Source organism: Pipistrellus hanaki, assembly GCF_964339955.1.
Source record: "Pipistrellus hanaki genome assembly, chromosome: 6".
NCBI lineage: Eukaryota > Metazoa > Chordata > Mammalia > Chiroptera > Vespertilionidae > Pipistrellus > Pipistrellus hanaki.
In genome coordinates this window covers 88,979,162-88,991,405 of record NC_140508.1, presented here as the reverse complement: position 1 = coordinate 88,991,405, position 12,244 = coordinate 88,979,162, and the positions used below count along the sequence as shown (strand labels likewise).

At 38.9% G+C, this 12,244-nt stretch overlaps 1 protein-coding gene across 1 annotated transcript in view; it reads left to right on the top strand.

The window, feature by feature from the left end:
* Positions 1 to 1,955: 1,955 nt before the first annotated feature.
* The window catches only part of LOC311625141 (utrophin-like), a gene marked incomplete at its 3' end in the record, with an annotated part of 90,794 nt that continues 80,505 nt past the window's right edge, over positions 1,956 to 12,244 (top strand). Inside the window, exon 1 of the mRNA XM_084889074.1 lies at positions 1,956 to 3,068. Within this exon, the coding sequence (XP_084745200.1) occupies positions 2,787 to 3,068 (282 nt within the window). The 5' untranslated portion in view covers positions 1,956 to 2,786. The remainder of the gene's footprint in view (positions 3,069 to 12,244) is intronic.

Here is a 12,244-nt window from a genome sequence, read left to right as displayed (position 1 = left end):
GGCTTCTCACTTGCTCATTTCCTGACTGGACCTTGGGATCTTCATTAGTAATCCTCTTGCTAGGTCGTTCTTAGTCACAGGGTGTGCTGTGCTCATATATGTGTCAGTGCTTGGCAAATAATAAATACCTCAACTCTTCCAGGTAACAGGATACATATGATGTATTGTTGTTTGTTCTTACGCTAAATTATGTTACAGTGTCCCAGATTTTATTAGGGTACCTTCTGGTTGTAAACACTTTTCCAGTGACTATAAAGTTCAACATTATACATGTGCTATATATTGCTTTAAAATTATTTTGAAGTTATTTTCCTGAGATGGTTAATAACTAATGGATAATTTCTAATTTGCTTAATACATTCTGTCTTATGAATGAGCTTTTTGGGGTGGGTTAATGGTAATTGTAGGCTAAAAGTTTCCAGGTACTTTTTCCTGCTAATCTTAACTCTGTAGATGATGTATTATTTTAGAACAATGCTAATATTTTGTGAACGGCCAACCTAATATCTTCTTAAGTCCAATACAGGCATACTTTGGAGATATTGTGGGTTCGGGTCCAGACCACTATAATAAATCCATCATCACAATAAAGCAAGCCACACATATTTTTGGGTTTCCCACTACATATAAAAGTTACATTTAAACTATACTGTAGCCTATTTAGTGTGCAATAGCATTTTGTCTAAACAATCCATTATGTACCTTAATTAAAAAATACTTTATTGCTAAAAAATGCTGACCATTATCTGAGCCTTCAATGAGTCATATCTTTTTGCTGGCTTGAGGGACTTACCTTCAATTTGTAAGAAAATGCAATTCCTGTCAAACACAGTAAAATGAAACACAATAAAGTGAGGTATGCCTATATTATAACATAAAATATTCAAGTATGACTGTTTGGCCTTTGGTTGTTTTTTATAGAATAACAACATCTATCATTTTGTGTGTTTTGGTAAGAAGCAATAGCAGTTTGGGTGTCTTGGTTGAGAGTTTGCCACAGAGCGGAGACAGCGTTTGGCACCTTGTACACAGGCCCCATTTAACTCCATCGAACTCTCTGCTAGTACAGGGTTGAGGAGCCTTTCCTCTGCCAAGGGCCATTGGGATATTTATACCATCATTTACAGGCCATGCAAAATTAACAACTTAAAAATTAGCCTGCTATATTTGGTCAAATGTTTAATTAACTCACCCCTAATGCCTTGGCAGGGCCAGACAAAATGATTTCTCGGGCCTTACAGTGCCCAGAGGCTGGGAGTTCCTCAGGCCTGCTCTAGGCCACCAGCAGGCCCATTCGTACAGCTTTACAAACTGAGGCTCAGAGAGGGGCGGTCCAAGGTCTCACACAAAGTTATTGATGATGCTAACTTATGCTCTCAAGTGCAGTTCTGTACAAACTTGGGAAGGCCACAGACCTCTAGCTGAGTTTTCTCTCTGTAAATAAGAACTGGGATATTTTCGTAGAGGAGTGTCATAAGAATTAAATTAGAGTGTTTGTGAAAAGCATCTTTCCTGCAATGCCCCCTACTGGGGCTCGAGCCTGCAACCTGGGCATGTGCCCTTGACTGGAATGGAACCTAGGACCCTTCAGTCCTCAGGCTGAAGCTCTTTCTCCTGAGCCAAACTGACTAGGGCAAAAATTGATGATTCATGTCTTCATTTGAAGAGAGCAAAATTAAATAAAGATGAATCTGAGGACCAGAATGCTGACTAGGAAAGGACCTTGGGAAAATACTTCTGTGACAAGTATTAAATGTTATTGAGAGTCATGAATATTTTAGATTTATTTTTAATAGATGGTGAATATAAGTTTAGAATAAACTGAGATCATGTTACTGAGCATACATCCAAAAGCAAATGTTGGGGAAAGACCAAGATCTTGCACTTGATATCATTCCTTTAAACACACACACACACACACACACACACACACACACACACACACATATATATATATATAGTTGATTTCATAGAGGAAGGGAGGGGAGAGAGAAATAGAAACATCAACGATGAGAGAAAAACCATTGATTGGTTGCTTCCTGCACACCCCATACTGGGGATCAAGCCCACAACTCTGGCATGTTCCCTGACCAGGAATCGAACCGTAATCTCCTATTTCATAAGGATACACTAACCATTGAGAAACACTGGCCTGGCTTTCTGCTCATTCCTTTAAAGCAAGGTCTACCCTTAACACTGACTTCTCTTGCGAACAAAATATTCTCTGCCTTTAATATTTCTGTAAGCTCTTCTACCACTTTTCTTTATAATTGAAAGCTGGTGTTCCCCTTAATTGCCTAGTTTACTTAAATTTAATTAAATTTAAGTTTAATGTGTCCATTTTCCTCACCTGGCAGCCATTGGGAACCAAACAATCAGAATGTCAGCCAAAGACTTCTAGTATGGCACCCATGGGACACTGGATGAACAGGAGCCCTGCCACACAGCTGGTGGCAGGGAGAGGTGGCAGCCTCTTCACTGTGTCCAAAGAATTGCTTCTCCATCTGTCAACAACTTCTCCTTAGAAGGGAATACAGCCACTAGTCCACCCTCTCACCAGCTAACTGCTTCCTCCTGATCTGCTAGGCACTCTCTTATTTTCCTCATTAATTTAAGCATCTGACCTCCCTTTAATTTTCCATCTTTTCTTCAGTTGTCATTTTTGGTGTGGATATTGATAATTTTTTATTTTTTCACTGCCAAGTGTCTGTATTTACTTTATCTATAAAAGTCTTTATCTCTAGTCTGTTTCCAAGTCCCATAGCCTTGGCCCTACCTATCAGTTCATGACTCGTGTCATCTTGGCGCTCCTGAGACACTCGATCTTCAAGAGACCAAGGGCAGATGTTCTCCAGAGCACACGTATTGTTTTACTACATTCCACCTGCCCATGTGCATTATCTCTCAACAGGGCCCATTTGGAGGCCAGTTCTGACAAATGGAGCGGGTTGCTGATGTCTCTAGAAGAACTGAACAAATGGCTGAATATGAGAGTTGAAGCGCTCAAACAACAAATGCCTATCGGAGGGGATGTTCCAGCCTTACAGCTCCAATATGATTATTGTAAAGTAAGTTGACCACATAAGGTAGGTATCTTTTAAAATTAATTTAGATTTTGGTGAAATAAATACTCAAAATAAAATTCTAGATAAATATCAGTTGAACCAAGTATCACAGATTCCCCCCACCTCCACTTCTAAATTTCAATATTTATACATTTATTTTAAATTGTATTAATTGCTTCCATTCATTTCAAATTAATTTTTCTCTTCGTATTTAGTTAAATACGAAGAGAAAAATGTAATGTTTAAAAAAAACCTTACATCTGAAACATAATATTGCTCTTAGGTAATTATGAAATTTATCTAACTTTCCAATAGTTTTAAAATATTAATATTTTATATTGGGGATTTTTTTTTACTATATGTAAATCTTAAATTTAAAAGTCATAGAATCAAAGAATTACAGACTTTATAATAAATTAAAGTGAAAAAAATAAGGACTTGTAGTAGTAAGAAAATAGCTTATTTTCTTACTTTCGTCTTATAGCAAATAATAGTAGTATTTAAGATCATTTTATTTTTTCTTTTTCTGAACTTAGATCTTTTTTTTAAGTTACATTTTCATTCTGCTCAAATTTCTGTCTTTGTGCAAATGTGTACTTCTCACTGATAAGCAGATATACTGAAATGTTATCAACTGACAGATTAATTCTTAGAGCCTTGCATTAGTTCTTTGCCTTATTGACTTTTAATTCATTTATTATTCCTTCATACTAATTTCTCATATTACATATCAGGTTATTCTGTTATATATTTTAATCTCCCCACATGCAATGCAAGTTCTAAACCTGTGTATTTTAATGTGATGTCAGAATGTTATTCCTATTTAAAAAATGGCAAACACCAACATACACATCTTTAAAGGGAGGTATTATCTATGTAATATAATGCTTCAATGCAAAATGATAAGACCATGAGATTTATTTCATTTTGAAGCTTTCTGATAAGGTTATTCAAATTACGATTTGGGTAAACTTTCTCTTTCTACTTAAAAAGAGAATATGATAAATAACTCAAACATGAATTACTATTTCTTAAATTTTCTATTTAATATTTTCAAACTGCAGTTCACTCCAGGTAAAGTGATACAGTGGATGAGGGAGGACTGCTGTAATGGTTTTATAAAGGTGGGGACTGATTGAACTTGCTTCCTTGCTGATGGGAATGATCCTGTAAAGTGGGAAAAGTTAGTGATGCAGTGGGGAGGGTACCACTCAGGAACAGTGACGGGTGGAGAAGTTTTAGGGAGAAGGGCAAAGAGTTCATCCATTTTAACAGGCACCTGTCTGACTTACTTTATTTTGAACCACACAGTACTATTTAGAGAAGTTGAATTAATTTGACATAATCTCTCAACGCTAAATTAGAACATGTAAAGATTATGAGATGAATGTGTTTCACTTCATTTTCATACCAATGTGACCTCTCAGTTATGTGAGGGCATTCTTCGTTCATTCCACACCCTTTCTCCAATAGAATGCATGATTGAGTTTAGAAAGGGAAACCACACAAGAATCACTGAAAGTGTATGGTTCAGGTAAAATTTCTTGTTGGTTTGTCAATTCCCTCAGGTATCTTCTGACCTTTGATTAACCCAGTGTAATTCTTATATTCAAATCTCATAAGGGTTTGAACATTAGGAACTTAAACTGAATTACCAAGATACATAGGCAAACGTATTAAAATAATGAATTTGAACATTATCTTTAAAATGGCGACAACCCACCATAAAATTTAATGTGTGCGCGCATTTCCCCTGGTAAAACAATCTGAGATTCCTTCTGCAAACTGTAACTTCAAGGTCTTGCTGTGTTATGAAGCTAGTTAACGTGAGAAATTGACCTCTTGGTACAAGTGCTTAAAATTAATTTCCAAGTTCTCCTCCTACTTTGCCCCCTATGTTGACTTCCTTTTTATCAAATATTGAATGCATGGCCCCATACAGTCTGTTAGTAAAGAGAAGTAGCAGTTCTCTAAGTGAGCGTGCACCTGCCTGCCATACTCCCATTTAGTTGTGTGCAGTCTAGTCTGTCACCTGAACCTGACAGGTATAAATGGAACCTCACCCCCAAGGGTTTATCCAAGTCTAGAGGGAGAATCAAAGTAGCCTAATAGCTGGTGGTGAAATGAACAGTGGACCACAAATACAATCAAGAAACAGAGGTCTGTAAAACCAAGTAGCACAGGCCACCTCTTTATTCAGCCCAATCCTAAGGAACTAACTGCCGCTGAACATATTTAGCCCAGAGACAAATTTATGTATCTCACGGTTCATTTCTTTATTCAGGAAACTTCTATATTACATCTGATGTTTGCCAGATACATTGCTAGATACTGGGCATGCATCAGTTTATGACTGTTCCTGCTCTCACAGATGTCCCCCTCTAGCAGCAGAGATACGTTTGAAAACAAGTAATGAAAGTAGATATCAAAAGTGCTGTAATGTGAGCTTGAACACAAGCCAGGGAGGCCCAGAGGAATCGTGATTATTTGTACTTGGGAAGACTGGGTAGGGCTCCATAGAGCAAGAGGCCTTTGAGCTAGAAAGTCACCATAGAATAAGAATACACTACAGATTTTTACAAAAACTTTTGGCAGAAAAATCCTTGAAATTAACCAGGGTATGAACCAGAGTATGCAATGGAGGTCTTGCTCGTCTCCCTTTTTTATTACATGTAGAATAAGACTGAATATATTTGCTGGATAAAGAAATACACTATGTATGCATGTATTTTAAAAATGGAAGAAATATTATTTTACCACTATAAGAAGCTGAAGGTTTCTATCTTAATTTTAGCATTCATGCTTATTTTCCTGACTGAGGCATCATTTTTGTATGCCAATGTGATGGAACCAAAATAAATTTATATAGTGTGTGTTCACTTAGGGACATTGACCAATATTTTTAAAGCACTGTGTAAGGATATTTTTTTTTCAAACATTTCATCTGTATGCCAATGAAAAGTAAGCTTGTTTTCTTCCCCCTTTTCATGTGGTTTTATTAGTGCTATCGAATTTAATGACTGTCCAGCCCCATTTGCTGTCATTTTATGACTGCAGATCCATATATGCTGATTTAGGTTTGAAAGCAACTTGGGGGGGAAAGGAAATTGAATTCTAACAGATTCTCTTTATGTGATATCAATTATTTTTTTTTCCTGTTTACATTCTTCAATGAACAGTGCTTTTGTGATACCAAAAGCTAAGGAAGCCTGACGTACCAGCAATATTTCTGTTCTAGGTCCGATGCCTTGTGTTTAGGGCCATGCAGTCACTGTCAGGCAGGGCTTTGCTCTTAGAAGGGCCTGCACTTGGTTACCTGCTCTGCTGCCTCTTTAAATTCTGAGCACTATTGGACCAGGCACTGTGATTTCAGTTCTCAAAGAGCTCTGCAGAGTCTGTACCCGGACCTGCTTGCATTGAGAGGGAAAACATTCATGTCTATATTTTGGTATATATAAACCAACACTTTTACAATAATGAAAGCCCTTTCAAAATTATTTTACCCCCACACCCTCTTTCTCTTCCAATAAGTAAGCCATTCTGAGCCCCTTACATGATCCTCATTGTGACTTGTGATGGCTGCTTCTTAGTGTCAGCTGGGTTGTGATTAGTGGTTTCTTTCTGGTCCTCTCTTTCCTGTGGACGCATTCAGTGTTCTTGTGTTCTATCTCTTTACCTGACTTCTAGGTCACCGCTCTTTCCTCATATTCTTCTCACCTCACTGTTCATGGTGAAACAAGAAGCTGTTGATTGACTTGTGAGACTTTCTGACTTAAGCCACAGCAGTCCCTTCTTTATCCCTTCTTATCCTTTAGTCCCTGCTCTTCCCACTAAATTGCTGCCGGTGGGAGGAATGTGCCCAGGCCTTCAGGCACTTAGAGTTGAATGAGGAGTGATTTTCTCTGCTGTCTGGCAAGTGATAGGAACCCAAGAGCACCCTGAGTTTGAAAGGACAGAGAAGTGGCCGGAAAGGTGGGCTCTGCCAAAGCTTGGCTCATAGAAATCATCGCGAAGGAAAACTGATTTTTCTTAGTTACCTTCTGGTGTTTGAATCAGATGTTCATTAAGCTGACATCCCTGGGCTTCGTTTGGTTTGCATGAGCATGCAGAAGTTACATATACCAGGGAAAACAGACACTCGATTACCTCACCTCTATTTTGTTTACTAAAATTGCTTTCTCCCTTACCACCTTTAATCTAATTCCAATTTCGTTTTCATTTACAGTTCACATATTTCTTTTAACAGGTAGCTTGCAACCCCCTCCGCCTCCTGCCCTCACCTGTGTATTTCCCCAGTGCCCTATGTATACCCTTCTCAAAGGTTTGTGGCACTTTCTATATCCTCACTAGCGTTACTTTTTTCCTCTTTAGTAAAAATTCCTTGAGAGTTAGGATCATGGCTTACTAATTGCTGTCTTCTCTTGTGCCTGGCATGTTACCTTACAGATTATACAAATTGTTTTTACATTTTTATTTTGGTGGAAATTTTTGTCGGAAAATTCTGTTATGCTCTCATGCCATCTTAGAAAGGGAGAGAAGTTTAATATTTTCTTACGGCCGTGGGACAATCATGTTGCTTTCCATTTATTATTATTGACTCTTGAGTTTATCTGAGACTATATTTCATTATACGAAACTTTTAAATATAGTTTACATTTAATTTTTAGAAATTGTTCTGTCTCTTTCTTCTTGTTAACCTGATTCTAGTCTGCTGCTTGTAGACAAAGCTTCATTTTACCTGTATGTGTCTGCAGGGGGCTTGCAGCTCTTTCCGCATAGGTACTAGGAGTGGAACATGCGTAAGCTTTGTGACAGCACTTTTAGGTCAATGGCCAAGGCTTGAGTCCCCAAAGGAGCTAGATGTCAGCTGTATGGAGATCGTTCTTCAAATACCACTGTCTTTGAGATGCCTCTGTGACCACTTATATGAAATATTAGTGACCCCCACACCTGTGCTAACCTCCTCTTTCCCTCTGATTCTGGGTGGTAGATGGCTACAATAAAGAACCATGCTTCTCAGTAGCTTCCTGTGCAGAGGGTGGCTGCTGTTCCCCTCAAGAGAGTCAGTATAACAATGGGATGTGGTGGAAGTGATGTGCAGATTCTAGAACTGCACTGACTTATATGGTAATCTTTAGCCACAGGTGACCATTTATCCTTAAATGAAATCAGTTACAATTAGGTAAAATTTAAAGTTTAATTTCTCAGTTATATTAGTCGTATGTCAAGGTCAAAATAGCACAGGCAACTAGTAGTTACCATATTGGATAGCATAGTTTTAAAGCGTATCTATCATTGCAGAAGGTTTCATTGGGCAGAGCTGTTCCAGAATCTATCCATAGAGATCTTGCAGCTTTCACTCTGCCCTTTGGGAACTCTGGTTACTGTGATTTAAAGAAGCCCAAATCCAGCCTGTTGGGCAGGGCAATTGGAGACCAGGTAGAGGAAACTGAGTTGTTCCAGCCAGACATGTGAGTGAGGCCATCTTGGACTTCCACCCCATTCAAGCCAGAGATGACTGCAGGCTCTGGAGTAACCTCTGCTGGCACCAGCTAGGTTGCTAGTCAAATTGCCAGCTCATAGAGTCATGAAAAATAAATCATGATTGTTTTAAGGCAGTAAGTTTTGATGGGCTTGATAACAAGAGCGAAAATGGATATAACCTTCAAGATAATCACTACAATAGTTTTGAAATTATTTGAAACTATGCCCTATGCAGTTATGTCATGATTAGGATGTGGCAAAAATGGGGCAGATGAAATGAGCTCACATACCACTATATTTTTAGTAAGATCAGTTCCTTGTTTATCTAGGGAGAAAAAAAGAATATTTGCTATGAATAAAATAATGGCCAACAGCAAACTGAAATACTTAGTGCTTATTAGCTGACAGATGATAGGAGAAAACTCACTTTGTTTCTGAAAATTATTCAACAATAATTTGCAAAGTAGATAGTTCAAAAAATGCAGAGCTACCTGGAATTCAATAGTTATTCCAATTTAAGATAATAAGATTTGGGAACTTTGGGATATTTTGGTTGGCCACATTTTGTGATTCCACATAGTATTTAATTCTGAAAGCAGTCCTTTTTATTCATTATTTACCAAGCACATATTCAGTAACAATCCTATATAATAAAAGGCTAATATGCAAATCAACCAAAGGGCATGACAACTGGTTGCTATGATGCACACTGACTACAAGAGGGCAAACTCTCAATTCAGGAGCTGCCCCCCTGGCGGTCATTGCGCTCCGATAGGGGGAGCATCGCTCATCCAGAAGCCAGGCTCATGGCTGGTGAGCGCCTAAGCCAGCAGGTGGACATCCCCTGAGGAATTCTAGACTGCTAGAGGGCACAGGCGGGGCTGAGGGGCTCCCCTCTCCCCCAGTGCAGGAATGCCATGCACCAGGCCTCATTCATATATATATATATATATATATATATATATATATATATATATATATATATATATTGGAATTGAGAAGAACTTCAAATGATTGAAAAGTGAGCCTTACTCTGGAAGAACTGACACTATATTTAGGATGAGTTCTGTTAGGAATACAAAATGCTCTGGAAACACTAACATATGGGATAAAAACACTCAACATGTGGAATGAGTTATTACTTAGCAGGTGAGAGGGGATAAGGTTAGGAAATAAATTACCTTCAGCACTATTTCAGAGAAAGAACAGAATTAAAATGTATAGCACAGTGGCTTTTAGTATATGTCCAGAGTCACATGATCATCATCACAATCTAGTTTTAGAACATTTTCATTATCCCAAAAAGAAACCCTTTACCCATGACCAGTGACTCAGCCATCTCCCCTCCTAACTCCTAGACCTAAGTAACCACTAATCCACTTTTTGTTTCTATACACTTAATTAACTGTTTCCACATTTTATAATGGCATTTATATCTGTTTTTTTCACTTAGCACAATGTTGTCAAGATTCATCATGTTGTAGCATGTATCAGTATTTCATTTTTACTGCTGAATAAGATTTCAGTATATGCATATACAACATTTTATTCACCCTTTCACCAATTGATGGATATTTAAGTTGTTCCCACATTTTGGCTATTATGAATAACATTGCTGTGAACATTCATGTACAAGTTTTTATGTGGACTTATACTTTCAGTACTCTTGGGAATACCCTAGGATTAGGATGGCTGGGTCATATAGTAACTCTATGTTTAACATTTTAAGGATTACCACACTGTTTTTCAAAGTGGCTGTACCGTTTCATTATTCCACCCGCAGCATATGAGGGTTCCAACTTCTTCACATCCTTGCTACTACTTGTTATGATCTGAAAACAGAACTGTTTTGAATGAAAATATAAAGTCATTAAAATAGGAAAAATTCCAATTAGATGATGTTATTCTCACTTGAGACAGCCCATATGTCACGTGATATCAGAACCTACAGCTGAATGCCACTTTGTAGCTGTGTATACAAAACAACTCTGTTGGAGTCTAATTATCTTATCATAATGTTCACCAGGTGCTTAGGAAATGCTGTTTTTTTCATGTCTAACTGAGAGGTAAAGGATGGTGAAGTGATTGTATGTGTAATGCTGTTGAAAGTTAAGCCCATTTATGACATGCAATTAAATGTAATGGAAATAGAACAAATTGATTCACAAAATTAAATTTTCAAATAGATACCATTAAATGTATGCTGTCCTCTCGGACATTTGGCTATTGAGTTGGCATTGGTGCTCCGGCCCCACATTTTTCCTTACCTGGCATGGTTCCCACCTGCCCACTAATACACTTAATGAACTGTTCTACTTCTATTCCTTGGCATATCAACGGAGTTCATGAGACAGTTCCTGACAACAGCCTGTGGAGAGCAGATTGTTTTATGAAGTGCTGGAGTTTAATGTGGTCAGGAAGGAAAATTGGATTCTCCAGTGATGTGCAGCTTTCAAAGACTCAGATTTGTTTTTCACAAATCCAGGCGACCTGACAATTACAGTATAAAATGGAAGATGCCAGTCTGACAGTCACTCCTCCACCCCTTGTCAGTGGCTTCCCAGCGCCCACCTCTCAAACTCGGCTGTCGCTGCTCTATCTGTAGTAAATATTTGTCGTTTCCTGAATGCTCACTGTCACACTCTCTTATTCTGCTGATGTCTAGGTTCCTCTGTTGGGAGTACAGATAGAGGCATCACCTTCACCAGGAAGCATTTCAGAGCCATCTAAGCTCTGTTAGGTCCCAAGCCATCGATTTGGGTGCCTTTTCCACCTCGGTGGATAAAAACAGGAAAGGTCCTTGGCCTTGTGGAGATTATATTTTATCTGAAAAAAAAAGACAGAAAACAAACAATAAGCATAACTAAATACCTGCCTTGCAGAGTACAAGATGATAGGTGTAGGAAATACACCAATGGCGCCGCATAGTGATGGGGATGGGACAGGTCGTGGAAAGGTGGAATGCTCCATTAAATGAGCGGGGTGGGGGGGGGGGAGCTTGCTGAGAAGGCCTCATGGGATGAGGGATCTGCCCTGTGGATATCTTGGGAAGGGCTTCCCAGGCAGAGCCCACTGCCAGCGAATGAAATGACCCATGGTGAGATCATCTGAATGAAATTGATAAAATTCCAGCCATCAAGGAAGTTGACCAGTTTTCCCCAATATCTTTTCTGTAGACAAATACATTTTTCCATTTGGATTTTTTGGAATTCTAAAAGAGTCTGGAGACAAACTCCTTTGCCACCTCCCCTCCTTACACTCCTACCCAGTACACACTTTGAGGACCAGTGCCAATCTAGAGCGCCCAGTCAGAACTTCTGTATGCCTCAGTGTGTGAGTCACATCTTCTTTCTCTACCTTAAGATCCGGATTCATCCTCTGTGGCAGGGGTCCTCAAACTTTTTAAAGTGGGGGCCAGATCACGGTCCCTCAGAGAGCTGGAGGGCCAGACTATATGAACTACTAATTCCTACTGTAACACCTCGGCTGTGCTCACTGCCCAAAAAACCTGGAGGGCCGGATCAGACTCCTCTGCGGGCCGCATGTGGCCCGCGGGCCGTAGTTTGAAGACCCCTGCTCTGTGGAATATATGCCCCATAATCGCTTCCTCGCACGATCTTGCTTTTGTTTTTCTTCTCTGAGTAACATTCCTTTATGTTCTGGCTTCCCTTAGCTTTCTACTTCCATCCATATCA